Raw genomic sequence first — 23,702 nt, forward strand, 5'->3', positions numbered from 1 at the left:
GCACGTTATTGTAAATCCAGCACAGGTAGTTTGTGGTATTTAATGTTTGTACCATCCCACCGAGGGCAGAGCCCCACACGCTGCCCTGCAGGACAGAGCTGCGGCAGGGCAGCAGAACATGTTAGAGATAAACAGAATAAACAACCCTGAAACAGCACAGACCAATTATGGCTTCTGCTTTGGCAGCGGGGCTGACAGACAGAGACTTTCTACAATCTCAGAATCATCAGTGCCACAGATTCCGACACCATACCCTCTGCCTGGTACCCCCAGAGGTGCCCCAGCCGTGTGTGTGTGTGACATTCCAGGCTGGCAGCTTTCCCCCCGTGCTGCTTCCCGAGGAGTTCATCCCGCTGTGCCTCACCTTTCCCGTTGATTTTGATCTTCATGGGGATCTGCCGGGCCATGCTGAACAGGTTGCGCTGCAGCGCCTGCTGCACCAGCCGCTGCTCCTCCTCCGAAATGCGCGGCACCTTCTTCTCGGGCGGCTCTCCCGCCTCCAGCCTCTCCCTCAGCTGCTCCAGCGTGGCCGTCCTGGCCTGCTGCCCGCCCAGCGCCACGGGCACGGCCAGGCGGCTGGGCACGGCCACGCTGAGGGGCACCACGCCGTCACCTGGGCGAGGAGAGGCGGCTGAGCCGGGTGACATTGCCACCAGCACCGCCACCGTTGGTGGCACCCGCCTTCCCACCACCGCGCTGACCTTTCCTGAGGGCGGGCGAGGCGCGGGGGCTGCCGGCGGCGATGATGGGGAAGCGGATTTTGGGGGGGGACAGCAGGGAAGGAGGCGCCGGCGCGGAGGGCGAGTAGCTGAACAGGGAGGAGCTGTAGCTGGGCCGCCGGCCCTCGCGCCGGTTGCCGTCGATGGCGGCCTGCAGCTCGGCCGGGGAGCTCAGGGACTTCTTCTCGCACTCGTAGGCGTAGAGGTACTTCATGTACCTGGGGAGAGGGACACGGACAGGGGTCAGGCAGCTGCACGGGCACAGGGATGCTCGTCCTGAGGGGCTCCGCAGCTCTGGGGGCGTTGGGAGCACAGCCCGGCCTGGGTTCACGCGGTGGTTGGAGGGAAACGTGCCCTGAGATATTCCTGGTCTCACACGGCTGGGAAGAGTCAGCCAGAACTCCTTCACATCGGGAGTGTCCTCTGAGCATCATCCGGAATTCCATCACTACTGTAAATTATCCAAAATTCCCTCACAAGTGAAATATCATCTATAAGTCATCCAGAATTCTCTCACAACTGTAATACTGACTGTAAATCACACAGAATTCCCTCACAACTGAAATATCATCTGCAAGTCATCCAGAACTCCCTCACAACTGAAATACCCTCTATAAATCATTTAGAATTCCATCACTACTGAAATATTGTCTATAAAGCATGGAGAATTCTCTTACAACTGAAATATCACCTATAAATCATCCAGAATTCCCTCACAACTGAAATACTGACTATAAATAATCCAAAATTCCCCCACAACTGAAATATCATCTATAAATCATTCAGAATTCCCTCACAACTGGAATTTCATCTATAAATCATTCAAAATTCCCTCAGAACTGAAATATTGTCTATAAATCACTCAGAATTCCCTTACAACTGAAATACTGACTATAAATCATCAAAAATTCCCTCACAACTGAAATATCATCTATAAATCATTCAGAATTCCCTCACAACTGAAATATCATCTATAAATCATTTAGAATTCCATCACTACTGAAATATTGTCTATAAATCACACAGAATTCCCTCACAACTGAAATACCCTCTATAAATCATTTAGAATTCCATCACTACTGAAATATTGTCTGTAAATCACCCAGAATTCACTAACAACTGAAATATTATCTATAATAATCCAGAAATCCCTCACAATTGAATTATTATCTACAAATCACCCAGAATTCCCTCACAACTGAAATATCATCTATAAACCATCCAGAATTCTTTCACAACTGAATTATTGTCTATAAATCGCACAGAATTCCCTCAGAATTGAAATATTGTCTACAAATCAACCAAAATTCCTTCCCAACTGAAATATCCCGTAAATCACCCAGAATTCCCTCACAACTGAAATAATTTAGAATTCCATCACTACTGAAATACTGACTATAAATAACACAGAATTCCCTCACAACTGAAATATCATCTATAAGTCATCCAGAATTCTTTCACAACTGAAATATTGTCTATAAATCACTCAGAATTCCCTTACAACTGAAATACTGACTATAAATCATCCAAAATTCCCTCACAACTGAAATATCATCTATAAATCATTCAGAATTCCCTTACAACTGGAATATCATCTATAAATCATTTAGAATTCCATCACTACTGAAATATTGTCTATAAATCACGGAGAATTCTCTTACAACTGAAATATCATCTATAAATCACCCAGAATTCCCTCACAACTGAAATACCCTATATAAATCATTTAAAATTCTCTCACAACAGAAATATTGTCTGTAAATCACCCAGAATTCCCTCACAATTTAACTACTGTCTATAAATCGCACAGAGTTCCCTCAGAATTGAAATATTGTCTATAAATCATTCAGAATTCCCTCCCAGCTGAAATATGCTCAGAGGATCACCCCAAATTCCCTCAGAACTGAAATATCCTCATAGAATCATCCACAATTTCCTCACAATTAAAATATTAGCTATAAATGGCACACAATTCCCTCTCAACTGGAATATCCTCACAGGATCATCCAGAATCCCCTCACAACTGAAATATCCTTAAAGAATCATCCAGAATTCCCTCACAAATGAAATATCCTCTATCAATCACCAGTATTCCCTCACAAATGAAATAAATCATCCAGAATTCCTTCACAACTCAAATATTGTTTATAAATTGCACAGAATTCCTTCAGAATTTAAATATCTGCTATAAATCATGTAGAACTCCCTCACAACTGAAATATCATCTATAAATAATCCAGAATTTCCTCACAATTGAATTATTGTCTGTAAATCACACAGAATTCCCTCAGAATTGAAATATTGTCTATAAATCAACCAAAATTCCCTCCCAAATAAAATATCCTCAAAGGATCACCCAGAATTACCTCACAACTGAATTATTATCTATAAATGATCTAGAATTCCCTCAGAACTAAGCTATTATCCATAAATCACCTAGAATTCCCTCACAACTGAATTCTTATTTATAAATCACCCAGAATTACGTCACAACTGAAATTTCCTCTATAAATTGCACACAATTTCCTCAGAATTGAAATATAATCTATAAACCATTCAGAATTCCCCCACAACTGAAATATCCTCTATAAATCATCCAGAATTCTCCCACAACTAAAATATTATCTACAAATGACCCAGAATTCCCTCACAACTGAAATCCCACCTAAGAATTAGCAAGAATTCCCTCAAAACAGAAATATTATTTATAAACTATCCAGAATTCCTTCACAACTGAAACATCCTCAAAGAACCATCCAAAATTTCCTCATAACTGAAATATCCTCAAAGAACCATCCAGAATTACCTCACAATTGAAATTTTCTTTATAAATCATCCAGAATTCCCTCATAACTGAAATATTGTCTGTAAATCATCCAAAACTGCCTCGCAATTGAAATATAATCTATAAATCACGCAGAATTCCCTTACAACTTAAATATCCTCTATAAATCATCCTGAACTCCATAACAACTGGAATATAATCTAGAATCATCAGAATTCCCCCACAACTGCAATTTCATCTATAAATCAACTAGAATTCCCTCATAACTGAAATATCCTCAAAGGGTCATCAAGAATTCCCTCACAACTGAAATATTATCCATAAATCATCCAGAAATCCCTCACAATTGAATTATTATCTACAAATCACCCAGAATTCCCTCACAACTGAAATATCCTTTATAAACCACCCAGAATTCTTTCACAACTGAACTACTGTCTATAAATTGCACAGAATTCCCTCACAATAGAAATATTGTCTATAAATCAACCAAAATTCCTTCCCAAATGAAATATTCTCAAAGGATCACCTAGAATTCCCTCACAACTGAAAGATCCTCAAAGAATAAATCAGAATTCCCTCACAACTAAAAAAATGAGGTAAAAAGGCCATGGCTGGAGGGAGGTGAGGGTGAGAATTCCCTTCAGGAGCTCCTTATGCTGAGGCATCATTTCCCCCCTTTAGAGACTTTACCTTGTTGAGTCTCTATTCTAAATACTTACTGATAATACCACTAATTATTATATTATATTATATTATATTATATTATATTATATTATATTATATTATATTATATTATATTATATTATATTATATTATATTATATTATATTATATTATATTATATTATATTATATTATATTACATAGTATAACATAGTATAATGTAATGTAATATAGTATAACGTAGGGTAATGTAATATAAATATTACAATTATATATATTATATATAATGAATTATAATTATAATATATGATATATTATAATGTAATATAATGTAATATAATACATAATGCAATGTAAAATAAATATAATTATATATATTATATATTATATAATTATAGTATATTATCTATTATAATGTAATGTAATGCAATGTTATATTGCATTATATTACATTATACTACATTACATTACTATATTACATTATAACATAGTATAATATAATATAACATAACGTAATATAATATAATATAATATAATATAATATAATATAATACAATATAATATAATATAATATAATATAATATAATATAATATAATATAATATAATATAATATAATATAATATAATATAATATAAATATTATAATTATATATTATATATAATATAATTATAGTATATTATATATTATAATGTAATGTAATGCAATGTTATATTATATTATACTACATTACATTACATTATTATATTACATTACATTATATTATTTTTTCTATATTCAACCTAGGTATAGTACATATTTTATTAGAATGTTTACTAATAATAATTTCCTAACTATAATGACCAACAATAGCTATTTAACAACAGATAACTATCAACCAACAATAAACAACCACCAACACAAACACCTAATAACAACCACGCAAGGACAGCTGAACAGCCAACAACAGGAAATGTGCAGGAAGGACAAATATCCCGAACGGGAGCAGAGCTCACTGGGTGCGCAGGGTGAAGGCAGCGCTGGTGATGGAGGTGGGCAGATTAAGGCCTTTGGTGATCTCCCTCCAGATCTTCTTGTTGATGATCTCCACCAGCCCGCCCTTCTCGGTCACCAGCTTGTAGAGCATGTAGAGATCCAGGATCTGCTTGGCCATGATGGGGATCCTGTTGATGGGAGTTCCTGGAAAAAAAGGAGCATGGAGAGGGTGAGGGAGCGGGCAGCCTGGGGGGATCCAGCTCGCTCTAAGTTCCTGTGAGGAAATTCAGGAGATTTGTAGCCTGGCTCCAGGCCTTTCCACGGAAAACCCTTTTGGGATTTTGTCAGAAGGGAATTTGTCGGAACTCAAAATGTCCCTCAGACATTTTTGGAGGTTCCAGGCCCAGGTCAGAAGCATTTGAGAGCCTGGCAGGCAGCTGGAAACAGCTGTGATTTTGGGTTTGAACCATGGAATGATTTACCAACCTTGCAGGAAGAACAAGAAGTCATAAAAGTTTAGATATTAGAGTAGAAGTAGTTACAGAGTAGAGGGAAGAATTTCTGAGTGCTGTGCAGGGGGGTTTTGGTCTTGTGCATTTAGGATGGAGGAATGTAGGCTGGTCCTGTTCCTCCTCTTTCTTCTTCCTCACCTCCATGTTCTTGGTGATGTTGGCACTCACAGATTGGTTTAGAGTAGAAAAGCACCATTTAATATAGGTAATAGGCATTGGGGGAAAACTATAAACATTTAACACGTAATGTACCATATAAAAGATAGAAAAGCACCATTTAATATAGGTAATAGGCATTGGGGAAAAACTGTAACCATGTAACACGTAATGTACCATATAAAAGACAGCACAGCCCTGGGCGGGGAGAGGGGAGAAGCAGAAGCAGAAGTAGAAGAAGCAGAAGCAGAAGAAGAAGAAGAAAAGAAGAAGAAGAAAAGAAGAAGAAAAGAAGAAAAGAAGAAGAAAAGAAGAAAAGAAGAAGAAAAGAAGAAGAAGATGAAGAAGAAGATGAAGAAGAAGATGAAGAAGAAGAAGCAGTCGGGAGTCAGAGAGGATGTCAGGGTGTGTGTGTGCCTCTGCCTGAGCTGTGAGCAAACCACAGCAGCTCCAGAAGAAAATCTTTTAGATAACTTGCAATAAACTGCCTTGAGACCGAACAACAAGAGACTGCTGAGCCTTTCTTTGGAAGCACGGCTTGGAGGAGGGATTTTTCCACCATACAGAGCCCTCAAACCAGGTTGGGCTCCGGCAGGAATTAGCAGAGCAATAAAAACCTGCAGCTCCTGGAATAGAAAGAGGGGAAGTTGGGACTATTGAATGAGTTTTATGAGCTCAGGGTTAAAATCCTTGGATAAACATGCTCCCTCATCCCCCAGGATGTGCTGTTTGCCTGGGAACAGCAGAACCAAGGGGAATCACCACGGGAGAACATCTCCCCCTGCACAGAATTCCATCTTCCCTCACATGTTCAACACTTGGAACAACCTGGAGAGGTAAATAAAGGCTGCTCCTTCCACAGAGCTTCCAGCCTCCCACTCATTTTCCCTGAATGTGCTCCCAAACAATTCCCTGCCACGGCAGCTCTGAGCATCCCAAACCCAGCTCCTGCTCCATCCTTCCTGCTTGCTTTTGTCATATTTCAGGTTAACAGGAAAGAAAATCTGATTTTTAACCTATCAGTGCCCCTTTGGCAGCTCCTGAAAGTGCCAACGCCCAAACTAAGGGGAGTTGGGCACGGAGAGGAAGAAGGAATAATAAAAAGCTGAAGTGGCAGAGCTTTTATTTGGCCTGGGAAACTCTGTCCTGGATCAAAGGGCCGCCCAGCCCATCCTGTCCCCACAATGGGCAGCCCCAGCCTGGCAGGAAAGCTGGGAGGGGGACAATTGTGGAATCCCCAGTCCCCAGGGGAGGCTGGCAGCCCCTGATCCCCCGTTTATGGCCCTATAAACGGGTTTATTCCGTGCCATGAAAGGAGCCGGGCCCCCGCAGATGTCAGGGGAATTTTTTTCCTGTCTTTTCTTTGGGAATCCCATTAGGCATGATTAGCTCATGGTGCCAATTCCCACAGGTTAACGAGATGCTGGATCAAACAGCCTATTTTTGTAGCTTTAAAGGGCTGAAAACCCCACAGATTCCGAGTGTTCATGAGCAGTTTAATCAGGTTTTGTAGTTTTATATCAATCCCAGCCTCTTCCCTTGTCCAGGCAGCCCCTTCCCTTCCCACGGACCAGATCCCACATTTCAGGGGCACAGATCCCACATTTCAGGGACACAGATCCCACATTTCAGGGACACAGATCCCACATTTCAGGGGCACAGATCCCACATTTCAGGGGCACAGATCCCACATTTCAGGGGCACAGATCCCACATTTCAGAGGCACAGATCCCACATTTCAGGGGCACAGATCCCACATTTCAGGGACACAGATCCCACATTTCAGAGGCACAGATCCCACATTTCAGGGACACAGATCCCACATTTCAGGGACACAGATCCCACATTTCAGGGGCACAGATCCCACATTTCAGGGGCACAGATCCCACATTTCAGAGGCACAGATCCCACATTTCAGAGGCACAGATCCCACATTTCAGGGGCGCAGATCCCACATTTCAGGGGCGCAGATCCCACATTTCAGGGGCGCAGATCCCACATTTCAGGGGCGCAGATCCCACATTTCAGGGGCGCAGATCCCACATTTCAGGGGCACAGATCCCACATTTCAGGGGCACAGGTCCCACATTTCAGGGGCACAGATCCCACATTTCAGGGGCACAGATCCCACATTTCAGGGGCACAGATCCCTCAGGAAGCACAGAAGGAATTCCAAACCCTCCAAACTCTCTGTGGCTCCATCCCTTCCTCCCAAAAATCCTCAATTTCCTCTGTTTTTTCCCCGAGCATCCATTTTGTCTCGGGGTGACAGCACTGGGAATCAGGGCATGATCAAGTTACCTCCAGCTGTCACTCATCACCTGAGTCACACCCGCAGGGAAAACAGGGAAATATTTCCTTCCAAAACCCCCAGGACACCCGAAAATTCCTCTCCTTTCATTAATTAGCCACAGCAGCAAAGCCTTTGCTCGGCTGGGGGAGGATGAAGCCAAAGCCACCCCAGTTTCCCCAATCCAATTTAGGGAATGGCATGAACTTGTCCAGCAGGGACTTTCATCCAGATGGGCAGTGAAAGGGAAGAGCCATGGATAAAGGTCTCAGCAACTCAGAAAATATTAACAAATATCTGCTTTTTAATACCCTGCCTTTCCCCCAAACACTCTTCTACCCTTCTCCAGACTTCCCCAGCTCAGCAGCTGGGAAAATGCAGAAATTATGAATCCAGCTGCTCCTGTGAGAGGCACAAACGTCACCTGCATCCCTGGGGAATGAAGGCTGAAGCATTTCCAGGGAGCTGCTCCCAGCTGGAGCAGGAACAGCCATGGGGTCTGACCTCCCTGAATCACCTCAGCACCCCCAGGACACCTTCCCTCCCTCAGCTGTGCTTCAAACAGCACCAAAGTGCCTCGAAATTTCATTTATAAACCCAGCTAAACAGGGATTTCTACAGAAACACGCATTTATAAACTCAGCTAAATGTGTTTACACACTGAATATAAATTTATCCACTGAGATAAAACCTTGAGTTTGGTTAAATGATAAAATTCCTTTGTGCAGATGAGAAACTTTAGAGCAGGGACAGAACTGCTCCCAGGAGCTGCAATAATTCCATCACCTCAGCACCCCCAGGACAGCTCCCCTCCTTCAGCTTTGCTTTGAGCAGCACCAAAGTGCCCTGAAATTCCATTTATAAACCCAGCTAAATCGAGATTTAGACAGAAACACACATTTATAAACTCAGCTAAACAGGGCTTTATACAGAAACATGCATTTATAATAAATGCATGTAATAATGCATTTATAATAAACTCAGCTACATGTGTTTACACACAGAATACAAATTAATCCACTGAGATAAAACCTCGAGTTTGGTTTTCCACCCCTAAATAAAATTCCTTTGTGCAGCTGAGAAACCTTAGAGCAGGGCCAGAACTGCTCCCAGGAGCTGCAATAATTCCATTTTCCACGTGTTCCTCCAGCACTGCCCCGCAGATCCCGAGTCGGGCTTTGGCCCTGGTGAATTCCCGGGGTTTTCCAGAGGGATTTGGTGCCTCTCCTCCCCCAGCCCTGCCCGGGGAAGGCGATAAAGGAAGGGTTTTATTGGGAACCGCCGGGGAAAAGGCTGAAAGGGCAGATCCTGTGGCGGGCAGGGCTGTCAGGGCTGTGATGGATTACTGTCATCTGGCAGCGCCAGGATTAATGAGCCCGGGGGCAGGGGGCAGAATTCCAGAGGGAAAGGTCAGCAGCCGAGGCCACGGCACAAGACTTGTTGCCTTTTGATGGTAAACTCATTTTACTGTACTTGCAAGGCTGCTGCCCTGAGCCCTGCCCGGCTCCTGAGGCACAGGAACATCCTCCTCTCTGTTTCCTCGGAAAATAACTTCTGCAGAACCCCAGCTCCATCACTGGGCTCATCCCAGCCCCATAATTTGGTTCATCCCAGCCCCATAATTTGGCTCAATCCCAGCTCCATCACTTGGCTCAATCCCAACTCTATCACTTGGCTCAATCCCAGCCCCATAATTTGGCTCAATCCCAGCCCCATAATTTGGCTCATCCCTGCCCCATCACTTGGCTCATCCCAGCCCCATAATTTGGCTCCATCCCAGCTCCATCACTTGGCTCAATCCCAGCCCCATAATTTGGCTCATCCCAGCCCCATAATTTGGCTCATCCCAGCCCCATAATTTGGCTCAATCCCAGCTCCATCACTTGGCTCAATCCCAGCCCATAATTTCGCTCATCCCAGCTCCCTAATTTGGCTCACTCCAACCCCATAATTTCGCTCATCCCAGCTCCATCACTTGGATCGATCCCAGCCCCATATTTGACTCAATCCCAGCCCCATCAATTGGCTCAACCCCAGCCCCATAATTTGACTCAATCCCAGCCCCATCACTTGGCTCATCCCACCTTTGTAATTTGGCTCATCCCAGCTCCCTAATTTGGCTCAGCCCAGTCAAACCAGGGGCACGAGGAGTGTGTTCCCACTGGCAAAGGGAAGATGCAGAGCCATCCCAAGGGCACCCTGTTTTCTGAGGAGAAAGGCAGCCACAATCCAGGCTTCTGCAATAAAGGGCTTCCCAGAGGAAGGCTGACTGGAGCCATGAACATCTCTGCCCTTTGAGGGAATGTCTCCCACTGAATTCACAGAGTGACCAGGATGGAGGAGACCTTGGAGATCATCGAGTCCAACCCAGCCCCAGCACCTCAGCTGAACCCTGGCACCCAGAGCCACATCCAGGCTTTGTTAAACACACCCAGGGATGGGGATCCACCACCTCCCTGGGCAGCCATTCCAGAACTTTATCAGGGATGCAGGGATGGGGACTCCATTCCAGAACTTTATCACCCTTTCTGTAAATAACTTTTTCCTAATATCCAACCTATATTTCCCTTGAAAAGCCTTTTCCCCTTCCTAATCTCTCAAACTGCAGTAGATATAGCTGATTTGGCCCCTACAACTATCAGAAATTCACAGGATGTCCTTAGCAAAATAGTTTTGTGTTACCCTAAAAATCACATCTGATGACTGATGATAGTTTTTTAATTATGCCTTATTGATGTTAGCACCCTCCAACACTACAGCTTAATACCTGTTCCCCTTGAAGCCAGAATTGTGCAGCCTTCAGGGGTGAGATGCAGCCTCACATCTCACTGCTGCAGCCACGGTCCTGTGGGCTGCAGAAATATTGAAAATGCTGTCAAAATGATTCACTGAGGGCAGTAACAACCAGGGCAGCACAGGGGGTAGATGTAAAAGTAAATGGTAAATGGTGTGGGTAACAGCAGCTGCCCAAGAGAAGAACGTGGTACCAAGTGTGGGTGCACCCACTTGTGCCCAGATCACCTACACGTAATGGGCATTTGCTCCAAAGCTTCTTTAAAAAAAGAAGAAACCATCAGAGAGATTAAACAGCAACTGGGAATTAGGAATTCTTGAAGAAAAAGGAGCTGCCTTGAACAAAGCTATAAAAAAAGAACAATTGTTGATTAACTAAGTGTCATTAGTAAGGCAATACAGTCTCCCTGTTCCTCAGTGTCCCCTCTGTCCCATGCTGGAGCCCCAGGAAAGCCTGGACTGGCTGGGATTACACCCAGGAATCACCTGGGGAAGAGGGTCTGGCACAGCCATGGCAGAGGGATGGACTGGGACCATCCCCTCCCTGCCATCCCACACCACCCCAGGGCTTTGTTCTCCTCTCCTCCACCCTCCCTCGGCCACACCTGGCAGCCACACCTCAACCTGGAGATGCAGCCTGAAGAAAACTGCCCCAAAGCTGGGTTTGAGGAGAATTCCAGGGAATTTTAGGGCTTTGCTTGGCCTCCATGCCAGAGATTCCCTTCCACACAGGGATTTCCAGCAGCCTAAGCCACGACTTGTCCTGCACAAAGAGCGTTTAATCACACCCAGCTCTGCTTTCCCAACCACCTCCCACCCTCCCTATCCAATTTCCTCCACAAGTGTCCATTTTACAGCAAGGAACAAAGGAGGTGAGAATCCCCAGGGTTTGTTCAGCACAGAGACGTTGAAATCTCGGTGAAATGGGATATTTCACTCCCACTGGAGTGAAAAATAGGCACGGAAGAGACATTTTTAAGCCACAAGCAGGTAAATAAAAAGCTGCTCTTCCCACTGCAAATATGTTCAGGGGTGATGCTGCATCAGGCAGCCAGAAGGAACAGGTTTTCCCCAGGAAACTGGGGAAGTCCACAGTGATTTAAAATAATTCTGAGCCGAATCTCAAGAAAAGCAGAATTTCTTTGAAGGGAGTCACAGTAATTCTGTGGAGTGTGGGAATTCCCAGCTGAACAGAGGGAAAATTCATTTTACAGCAGCAAATCGACTCCACCCCTGCGCTGTCTCAGCTCCAGGTTTGTTCAAATCCCTCTCCAAGGATAAATCCTGGCTGGTTCAGGGGTTCAGCCTGACATTTATGGGGTTTGGTTCTCCAGAGCTGGGATGAAAAGGAACAGGGACCTATGGAGAGCTGCAATCCCTGGAATGGAGATCCCTTAGAGAGCTGCAATCCCTGATCCCATGCAGAGCTGCAATCCCTGATCCCATGCAGAGCTGCAATCCCTGATCCCATGCACAGCTGCAATCCCTGGAATGGAGATCCCTTAGAGAGCTGCAATCCCTGATCCCATGCAGAGCTGCAATCCCTGATCCCATGCAGAGCTGCCATCCCTGATCCCATGCACAGCTGCAATCCCTGATCCCATGCACAGCTGCAATCCCTGATCCCATGGAGAGCTGCAATCCCTGATCCCATGCACAGCTGCAATCCCTGATCCCATGCAGAGCTGCCATCCCTGATCCCATGCACAGCTGCCATCCCTGATCCCATGCACAGCTGCAATCCCTGATCCCATGCACAGCTGCCATCCCTGATCCCATGCACAGCTGCAATCTTTGACTGAAGAGAGAAAAACAAGCAGGATGGGATTCATAACCTAAAGCTGTAATTGCACAATTAACCCCGATATGCAAATGGAGCAGAACTCATAAAAGTGAGACACCTCATGACCAGTTTCCCATTTTTGGGACCATTTTGGTTCACCTTGGCTGCAGCCCTGGCTGGGCTCTGGTGCTGCCCAAGGTGGATCCACTGAGGAGATCCTTTTCATAAATCCCTGTTTATTCCTGAGCTCAGTCTGGTCTCTGTTCCAGCTCAGCCTTCCCAAGGCATCACCCCCAGCCCTGCTGTGCCACCCTGCCAGGAACAAAACCCCACAAAGGCAGTGCCACCCTGCCCTGATGTTCCCCAACCCCACAAAGGCAGTGCCACCCTGTCCCTGATGTCCCCTGCCACGGTTTCTGCTGCTCCAGGGCCCTTTTATGGCTCTTGGGCACAGCCCTACACATCTGATCTGTGTTAGAGCTGTTCCCCTTCCCAGGGGCATCCCAAAACATCCCAAATTTTCATCCCTGCAGCTCCTGGGAAATTCCATTCACTTTTGCAGTTGTTGATCCCTCAGCTCCTCCTGGACAGCAGCAAATCCCTGTTTTTTAGGTTTTTACTGTGGGGTTTTTATTGGCAGAGCTGCTTCCCGGCCCCACAGACACCAGGTGCAAAGTGAGCAGCTCTGCACACTTTGCCCTTTGGAGAGGAGCTGGATTTGGGGTTTTTAGGAAAAAGGCAGCTCTTCAGCCTGGGATTGGGAAGTTGGAAACACTTTGCCCTCAGGAGAGGAGCTGGATTTGGGGTTTTTTGGGAACCAGGCAGCTCTTCGGCCTGGATTGGGATTTTAAAACAGTCTTTCCCCTCAGGAAAGAGGGAGTTCTTCTGCCTGGAGTGGTATTTTAAAAACACTTTCCCCTCAGGAGAGGAGCTGGATTTGGGGTTTTTTTTTAGGAAAAAGGCAGCTCTTCAGCCTGGGATTGGGAAGTTGGAAACACTTTGCCCTCAGGAGAGGAGCTGGATTTGGGGTTTTTTTTTAGGAAAAAGGCAGCTCTTCAGTCTGGGATTGGGATGTTGGAAACACTTTGCTCTTGGGAGAAGAGCTGGATTTGGGATTTTTTAGGAAAAAGGCAGCTCTTCAGCCTGGGATTGGGAAGTTGGAAACACTTTCCCATGAGGAGAGGAGCTGGATTTGGGGTTTTTTGGGAACCAGGCAGCTCTTCGGCCTGGATTGGGATTTTAAAACACTCTTTCCCCTCAGGAAAGGAGCTGGATTTGGAGTTTTTTAGGAAAAAGGCAGTTCTTCTGCCTGGATTGGGACTTTAAAAACACTTTTCCCTCAGGAGAGGAGCTGGACTTGGTGCTTTTGGGAAGCAGGCAGCTCTTGAATCTGGGATTTGGATGTTGGAAACACTTTGCTCTTGGGAAAGGAGCTGGATTTGGGTTTTTTTAGGAAAAAGGCAGCTCTTCAGCCTGGGATTGGGACTTTAAAAACACTTTCCCCTCAGGAGAGGAGCTGGATTTGGGTTTTTTTGGGGAATCACGCAGCTCTTCAGCCTGGGATTGGGACTTTAAAAACACTTTCCCCTCAGGAGAGAAGCTGGATTTGGGTTTTTTTAGGAAAAAGGCAGTTCTTCAGCCTGTATTGGGATGTTAGGAACACTTTCCCATCAGGAGATAAGCTGGATTTGGGTTTTTTTAGGAAAAAAACAGCTTTTCTGCCTGGGATCGGGATGTTGGAAACACTTTCCCATGAGAAGAGGAGCTGGATTTGGGGTTTTTTAGGAAAAAGGCAGCTCTTCAGCCTGGATTGGGATGTTGGAAACACTTTGCTCTGTGCCACTGACACCTCAAGGGCCACCAGAGCAATCCCTGGCCACTGACATCCTTGGAGGGACAAGAGGGTGCCCCAAATGTTCAGAGGTGCTTCTGTTACCCACCACCCCAAAGAGTGGTGGGTAAAATTAAAGACATTTTAATTATCACCAGTCTGCTCTGAGAACTGGATTGGGATCACTGGCACCCTGGGGAATTCCCAGGAAAAGGTGCCTGGGATCTTCAGGGCATGTAGACAGCAGCACTACATCAGAAAGTGAAGAAATTGAAGGCAAATTTAAATTAATTTAATTTGAATTAATTCAATAAATAAATAAATAAATGTAATTGAATTTAAATTAATTTAATTTAAGGGAAGGATCCCCTCTCCTGGCCTGGCTCCCTCCTGGAATCCAAGGAAAGGTCACTCACCCCTCTTCTGCATGAAGATGAAGAGGTCATCCAGGAACTCCTTGCGCTCGGGGTCGCTGTCCAGTTCGTAGAGCTGGGGGGGAAGGAACCAAAATGAGACAGAACATTCCGGAATTCTGCCTTCTGCCAGGGGGAGGAAAGCACAGGCAGGGAGGGGAGACATGCAGAGGGGCCTGGGGGCTCGGGGCCACGGCTGGAGTGCAGCCCCAGGGATGGAAATGATCCCCAGAAAGGGAATGGATCCCCAGAAAGGGAATGGATCCCCAGGGACGTGTGGAGTCCCAGAAAGGAAATGGATTCACAGAGCTGGAAAAGAACCTCAGAAATGGAACAGATCCCCAGGAATGGAACAGATCCCCAGGGATGGAACAGATCCCCAGGGATGGCATGGAGCCCCAGGGATGGCATGGAGCCCCAGGGATGGAATGGATCCTCAGAAATTGAACAGATCCCCAGAAATGGAAAGGATCCCCAGGGATAGAAAGGATCCCCAGGAATGGAAAACAACCCCAGGGATGGAGTGGAGCCCCAGGGATGGAGTGGAGCCCCAGGGATGGATCCTCAGGGGTGGAATGGATCCCCAGGGATGGAAATGATCCCCAGAAAGGGAAAGGATCCCCAGAAAGGGAAAGGATCCCCAGAAAGGGAAAGGATCCCCAGAAAGGGAGCCCCAGGGATGGATCCCAGAGATGGAAAGGATCCCCAGAAAGGGACTGGATCCCCAGGGATTTAGTGGAGCCCCAGGGATTTAGTGGAGCCCCAGAAAGGAAATGGATTCACAGAGCTGGAAAAGAACCCCAGAAATGGAAAGGATTCCAGAAATTGAATGGATTCCCAGAAATGGAACAGAGCCCCAGAAAGGAAATGGATTCACAGAGCTGGAAAAGATCCCCAGAAATTGAATGGATCCCCAGAAATCAGATGGATCCCCTGAAATGGAACAGATCCCCAGAGCTGGAAAAGAAGCCCAGAAATGGAAAGGATTCCCAGAAATGGAAAGGATTCCCCAAAATGGATCCTGCTTCCAAATAAACCAAAAGCCTTCAGAAATGCCAGCAATCAGCCCAGAATTTATCTGTTACAGGAATAATTTACTATTTATAATTTTTATTTATTTATAAGCATTTTGTGTTTACATTATTTATAATAAGTATTTCTAAAATGTATTTATAAAATAGATAATTTATGTTCTACTTATAGAAATACTTATAAAATATAAATATTTTATATAATAGAAATATATATTAATATTTATAATTTATAATTTGGGTTTGAAATGCCCAGATCATTAAACTGAAGTTCCCTGGGCAGTGCATCCCAAAAGATTTTTGGGGCTGGATTCCTGGGAAGCTCTGGAAGAGCAGAGCTGCCTTAGTTTAAACTCCAGCTGCTGTGACACATTCAAATCCACAAACACAGCATTCCAAAGGGAGAATATTCTTCTCCCAGCTGGAGAAAAACTGGATTAAAGCCTTTAAATATCCAAAATCTGGTTTTTAATCATTATTTCAGTAAGAATTAAATATTGTAACCTGATACAAGGTAACACACCAGCCCCAAACTGCAGGACAAAGCAATTTTCCTACAAATCCCCTGCAGGGAGGGCTCTGCCATGGGTCAGGGGAGGATTTCCCAAATTGCCCAAGTTCCCCAAATTTCCCAAATTTCCCCAAGTGCCCAGACAGACCTTGGCAAAGTCTCGGGAGATTTCCCTTCCCCGGCAGCCGTCGCCTTCGTCGCTCCAGCTCCCGCCGCCGTTCTGGGGAGGCAAAAACAGCAAAGGATTCCTGTCCTGGCTTGTAAGATCAGCACGGATTCTGTTTGCCACCTGTTGGAGGTGGGGCAGGTTTCTTATCTCTTCCAGTAACATCTCCCTCCAGGGAGATATCTTCTGTTAATGGGCTATTAAATTACTCCCTGCATGACTGGTAAAGTTCACAGAATCACACAGAATCACAGAATAATGAGGTTGGAAGAGACCTCTAAAATCATCAAGTCTGTTTGCCATCCGTTGGAGGTGGGGCAGTTTTCTTATCTCTTCCAATAATATCTCCCTCCGGGGAGATATCTTCTGTTAATGGGCTATTAAATGACTCCCTGCATGACTGGTAAAGTTCACAGAATCACACAGAATTACAGAATAACGAGGTTGGAAGATCCCTCCAAGAGCATCAAGTCCAACCCATGCCCTAACACCACAACTAGACTATAGCACCATGTCCAGTCTTTTTTCAAACACATCCAGAGATGGTGATTCCATCACCTCCCTAGGAAGACAATTCCAGTGTTTTATTATTATTTCAGTGAAAAATTTTTTCCTAATATCCAACCTAAACCTTCCCTGACGTAGCTGAGGCTGTGTCCTCTTGTTCTGCCAGTGCTGCCTGGTGGAAGTGACCAACCCCACCTGCCTAAACCTCCCTTCAGGGGGGTAGAGAGCAATAAGGTCACCTCTGAGCCTCCTCTTCTCCAGGCTGAACAACCCCAGCTCCCTCAAACGTTCCTTGCAGGGCTTGTGTTCCAAGCCCCTCACCAGCCTCGTTGCCTCCTCTGGACACGCTCAAGCATCTCAACGTCCTTCCTGAGCTGAGGGGCCCAGTTCCATCATCCCATGGTGAGATGCTCCACCCAGAGGGAGGAGCCAAGCAGCCCTACCTGCAAAAAATCAACACTTTTTGGGACATCAGAACAGCCTCTTTGCTGGATTCTCAGAGGAGCAGCTTCTTCTCCAATGGATTCCCAGAGGAAGAACTTCTCCACTGGATTCCCAGAGGAGGAACTTCTTCTCCAATGGATTCCCAGAGGAGGAACTTCTTCTCCACTGGATTACCAGAGGAGGAACTTCTTCTCCACTGGATTACCAGAGGAGGAACTTCTTCTCCAATGGATTCTCAGAGGAGCAGCTTCTTCTCCACTGTATTCCCAGAGGAGCAGCTTCTTCCCTGCTGGATTCCCAGAGGAGGAACTTCTTCTCCAATGGATTCCCAGAGGAGGAACTTCTCCAACGGATTCCCAGAGGAGGAACTTCTTCTCCAACGGATTCCCAGAGGAGCAGCTCCTTCTCCAATGGATTCCCAGAGGAGCAGCTTCTTCTCCACTGGATTCCCAGAGGAAAACCAAGTCCATCTACTCCATCACCAGACCTTCAGAGAAAACTCCACACTTCTACAGATTTCACCTTTCAGCAGCATTTCATCTGCCACTCCAGGAGGAGCAGCCACCATTTAACTGGACTATTCCCAACACCCTGACTCCTCAAGGTGTCAGGTTTCTGACTCTATCACTAGTTTTGTTTCTACTAATTACATTTTTTTAAATTTAGTTTTTCTCCTAGTACAGAACTGTTATTCCCATTGCCATATCTTTGCCTGAGAGCCTTTTAATTCTGAAATTGTGATAATTCGGAGGGAGGGGGTTTACCTTTTCCATTTCACAGGAGGCTCTTGCCTTCCTTCACAGACTCCTGTCTTTTCAAAACAATTCCCAAGGAAAGGCTCCAGAATTTTTAGGATTTTGAGGCACAAATACACCGAAAAGCAGCTGCTGGTTTAGCCCAAGGTGGTGAGAAAGGCAGGGAGGGGATCTGTGGTTCTGTCTGCGTTTCCTGCTGTTGGATCTCAGGGTGGGGAATATTTCTGTCTCTTCTGGGAAGTTCTGGTCCCTGGGAGAACACTGCTTTTAATCTTCCTTCATGGAGGAAGCTTCTAGAACTTTGGGATGAACTGGGATCCACGATGTGTGAAATAGAGAGTAATATAGTTTATCACAGGGTGAAAAACTTGAGTTTTGGGGGTTTTAGTATGGAGGTGGATAGGGGACAAGATGGAAGAATTTGGGTGTTGTTTGATCTCCTCCTTTTTCTTCATCTGCTCCATTTCCTGCAGTGTTGAGGGATTGGTTAGAAAGAGCCACAATCCAGATGGTTTATGGACAGAAAAATAATTAATTACTTAAGGTTTAAAAGTTAATTAAACAAAATAGCTTTAAAAGACTTTCAACTTGTGCATTTTGTGGTTTTTTGGTGCTTTTTTTTTGGTATATAGATGGTGCATTGAATTGTTGGTAAGAGAAAAAAAAAATAAACCAACAACCGGAAGACTGAAAAAATGAAAGTTTTTAAACTAAAACTAAAGAACAAAAGTTCTGTTTGTTTCTTAATTTTAACACAAAACTGTTGAGGGGTTTCCCCATTAGGGGAACATGGGGGTGGGGGTTTCACATCCTGGGATCTCTCACAAAATGGGAAGAGCAATTTCCCCTCCCAGCCACGTTCCCTCCCCTGCTGAAGAGCAGGATGCCAACTCCTCTGGGGCTCTGCTGGGATGAGATCCAGCACCTTCAGAGCTGATTTCACTCCTCATTTTGGGCACATCCCAGAGCCCCTGGTGAAAGGTGTCACCCTTCCTTCCTGAGCTCCAGGTGACACAGCTGGGACAGCCCTGCCACCCCCCCTGTGCTTCCCTGAAAAGCAGGAGCAGGAGGAGGAGAATCATCCCCTGGAAAGCTGCTTGCCAGCCCAGCTGCCCTGACTGCAGCAGGATGTGGATTTTACCCCCAGAGAAATGGAAAGCTCAGCTTTGCTGGATTAAGGCTCATTAAAAGGATTAATCTGGTTAGGCTCTATTCCACTTGGGAATCACCATGCTGGAATGGTCTCCAAAGGCTGGAAAGCAGCAGCTCCAGCTGGATGGAAGGCCAGGATAACCCTGAAATAAATGCAGGCATCTTGAAAACACCAATTCCACAAAGTCCCAGTCCAGGGTGGGCTGGAAAAGGGAAGAGCCAAATTCACACATGGAGAGAGAAGATCCCAGAATCCCAAAAGCATCCCCTGGGAATTCTGGAGGTGCCCCAGCAGCTCCAGCTGGATGGAAGGCCAGGATAACCCTGAAATAAATCCAGGAATCCTGAGAACACCAACTCCATAAAGCCCTGGTCCAGCACATGCTGGAAAAGGGAAGAGCCAAATCCACCCTGCCAATCACACACAGAAAAGGTTCCAGCATCCCCTGGGAATTCTGGAGGTGCTCCAGCAGCTCCAGCTGGATGGAAGGCCAGGGTAACCCTGAAATAAATCCAGGCATCCTGGGAACAACAACTCCATAAAGTCCTGATGCAGCACATGCTGGAAAAGGGAAGAGACAAATCCACCCTCCCAAACATGGAGAGAAAAGGTGCAAAACCCCTCAAAAGCAGCTCCTGGGAACTCTGGAGGTGCTCCAGCAGCTCCAGCTGGATGGAAGGCCAGGGTAACCCTGAAATAAATCCAGGCATCCTGGGAACACCAACTCCATAAAGTCCTGATGCAGCACATGCTGGAAAAGGGAAGAGACAAATCCACCCTCCCAAACATGGAGAGAAAAGGTGCAAAAACCCTCAAAGCACCCCCTGGTGACTCTGGAGGTGCTCCAGCCCCCCAAAGTCCCAGAGCCATGTGGCTGTGGGGCACTCACTGGATGAGGAGGATGAGCAGCTCGTGCACGGCTCCATGGCCATCCCAAGCCCGGCAGGAGCTCCCTGCTGCTGCTGATTTGGTTTGAGCCACTAATTCCTGCTGGAAAGTCAATTAGCCAGGCAGCCCCAGCAATTGAGAGGTATTTAATGGGGGATTATTGCCACTTGTGCTGTGTCAGCTGTTTGTGGCACAGGATGAATTCCCAGCCCTCTCCAGGCTGGCTTTGCTCACGGCAGGATCCATCCCAATCTCCTTTCTCCCTCAGCACAGATTAAACCCACAGATTTTTGGCTAATTAGGAGCATCCAGCTGCTCCTAAAACTGTTCAAAACTGGGATCAAACCCATGGAGTAGCCAGAATCAGGCAGAGTGGGAGGAAAAGGAGGCAGCAGGAGTTTCCCAGCCTGGCCCTGGCACACTCCAGGGCCCAGAGATTTGTGCAGATTCAGCTTTCTGACCCTTCCCTTTGGTTGCTCCCTTCCTAGGGCTATAAATCCAGAGGGCAGAGCTTATTCCACTCCATTTGAGAGCGGCGATGAGAAAGAAGAGGCGTTAAAGGAGGCAATTCCCTCCCTCCAGTGGGTTTGAACTTGGGAATAAAACTTCTAAAGATTCCTGAAAAGTTAAACACAACATATTTGGCTTGTTCTCTCTAGGGAAAAAAAAAAAAAAAAAAAAAAAAGGGGGATTAGACCAGAATGGCAGAGGATAAGGAGAATAAATCCATCCCATTTTCCACAGCTCTACCCTGGGAGCTTGGGGGCAGCTGAAGGCAGCAGGCTTTGGCCATCTGGTCACCAGCACAGCAGGGACGGCTGTCACCTGTGGGAATCCAGGGCTTCCCTCTGGCTGCCCTGGCAGATCTGGGACCCTGGCAGGGGTCAGGAACCCCCCTGGACAGAGCCCCCAGAGACACTGTCTGTGATCTCTGTCCATGGAAAAGAGTTTTCAATCTTACAGGATGAATTACCAGCTCTGAGTGTTTGATATAAGTAATAATTAAGTGTGGCATAGGTGCAAAAGTAAAATTTTAGGATTCTAGATGAGGGGTCCAAAGGGGACAAGATGGAGGAAATTGGGTGTGCCTTGTCCTTTTTCTCCTTCTTCATGCCCTCCATGTTTCACTGTGGTGTTGGCATTTTTCTGTTGGTTCAGGCTGGGGACACACTGTCCAACGTAGGTGACAGATATTGGCACGTTATTGTAAATCCAGCACAGGTAGTTTCTGGTATTTAATGTTTGTACCATCCCACTGAGGGCAGAGCCCCACACGCTGCCCTGCAGGACAGAGCTGCGGCAGGGCAGCAGAACATGTTAGAGATAAACAGAATAAACAACCTTGAAACCAGCACAGACCAATTATGGCTTCTGCTTTGGCAGCGGGGCTGACAGACAGAGACTTTCTACAACCTCGGAATCATCAATAGCACAGATTCCAACAGTCACCCACTGTCACCCGAGCTGGGGAGCTCCTGCACCTCCTCCTGCTGCTCTGGGAAGGGCATGGGGACACTTCCCACTGCCAGGGGACAAGGAGAAGGCTCCTCAGGGAGGTGGAGGTGTGGGGATGGAGCACGGCTGGCTCAGGGGCAGAGCACAGAACAGCAGCTGGGAATAAAGCTGAATCCATCCTGGGGAAGCTGAATTCATCCATGGGAAGCTGAACCCATCCATGGGAAGCTGAACCCATCCATGGGAAGCTCAGTTCATCCATGAAATTTATCCATGAGAAGCTGAATCCGTCCTGAGGAAGCTGAACTCATCCTGGGGAAGCTCAATTCATCCATGAAATTTATCCATGGGAAGCTGAATTCATCCATGGAATTCATCCTTGGGGAGATGAATTAATCCATGGAATACTGAATTCATCCTTGGGAAGCTGAATTTAACCATGGGAAGATGATTTCATTCTTGGGAAGCTGAATCCATCCTGGGGAAGCTGAATTAAACCATGGAATCCATCCTTGAGAAGCTGAATCCATCCTGGGGAAGCTGAACTCATCCATGGAAAGCTGAATCCATCCTGGGGAAGCTAAATCCATCCTGGGGAAGCCAAACTCATCCTGAGGAAGCTGAACTCATCCATGGAAAGCTGAAATCATCCTTGGGAAGCTGAACTCATCCATGGAATTCATCCTTGGAAAACTGAATTAATCCTTGGGAAGCTGAATCCATCCTGGGGAAGCTGAATTTAACCATCAAATTAATCCTTGGGAAGCTGCATCCATCCTGGGGAAGCTGAATTTAACCATGGAATTCATCCTTGGAAGCTCAATTCATCCATTAAATTTATCCATGGGAAGCCTAATTCCTTCATCAAATTCATCCTTGGGAAGCTGAATTCATCCATGGGGAGATGAATTCATCCATGGAATACTGAATTAACCCTTGGGAAGCTGAATTTAACCATGGGAAGATGATTTCATCCTTGGGAAGCTGAAACCATCCTTGGGAAACTGAACTCATCCATGGAATTCATCCCTGGATGCCGAATCCATCCCTGGAAGCAGAATCAATCCATGGAAAGCTGAATTTAACCATGGAATCCATCCTTGAGAAGCTGAATCCATCTGTGGGGAGCTGAATTTAGCCATGGGAAGCTGAATTCATCCATGGGGAGATGAATTTAACCATGGAATTCATCCATGGAGAGCTAAATTCATCCTTGGGAAGCTGAATTCATTCATGGAATTCATCCATGGAGAGCTGAATCCATCCATGGGAAGATGAATTTAACCATGGAATTCATCCATGGGAAGCTGAATTAATCCTTGGGAAGCTGAATTTAACCATAGAATTTAACCATGGGAAGCTGAATCCATCCTTGGAAGCTGAATCCATCCATGGGAACCTGAATCCATCATTGGGAAGCTGAATTCATCCATGGAAAGCTGCATTAAACCATGGAATTAATCCTTGGGAAGCTGAAGTCATCCTTGGAGAGATGAATCCATCCATGGAATTAATCCATGGAAGCTGAATCCATCCAAGGGAAGCTGAATCCCTCCTGGAGCTGAGTCCATCCCTGGAGCTGAATCCATCCCTGGAGCTGAGTCCCTCCTGGAGCTGAGTCCATCCCTGGAGCTGAGTCCCTCCTGGAGCTGAGTCCATCCCTGGAGCTGAGTCCCTCCTGGAGCTGAGTCCATCCCTGGAGCTGAGTCCATCCTGGAGCTGAGTCCCTCCTGGAGCTGAGTCCCTCCTGGAGCTGAGTCCATCCCTGGAGCTGAGTCCATCCCTGGAGCTGAGTCCCTCCCTGGAGCTGAGTCCATCCCTGGAGCTGAGTCCATCCCTGGAGCTGAGTCCCTCCTGGAGCTGAGTCCATCCC

The 23,702-nt window shown here is 46.1% G+C and overlaps 1 protein-coding gene across 1 annotated transcript in view; it reads right to left on the reverse strand.

Annotated features, from left to right (window-relative positions):
- Positions 1–23,702, reverse strand: part of ARID3B (AT-rich interaction domain 3B) — a 43,941-nt gene that overhangs the window by 6,611 nt on the left and 13,628 nt on the right. The window contains exons 3-7 of the mRNA XM_030281307.4: positions 16,610–16,681; positions 14,923–14,995; positions 5,162–5,345; positions 702–937; positions 365–613 (exon numbers count right to left, since the gene is read on the reverse strand). Of these exons, the coding sequence (XP_030137167.4) occupies positions 365–613; positions 702–937; positions 5,162–5,345; positions 14,923–14,995; positions 16,610–16,681 (814 nt within the window). The remainder of the gene's footprint in view (positions 1–364; positions 614–701; positions 938–5,161; positions 5,346–14,922; positions 14,996–16,609; positions 16,682–23,702) is intronic.

The sequence above is a fragment of the Taeniopygia guttata genome, chromosome 10 (assembly GCF_048771995.1).
Source record: "Taeniopygia guttata chromosome 10, bTaeGut7.mat, whole genome shotgun sequence".
NCBI lineage: Eukaryota > Metazoa > Chordata > Aves > Passeriformes > Estrildidae > Taeniopygia > Taeniopygia guttata.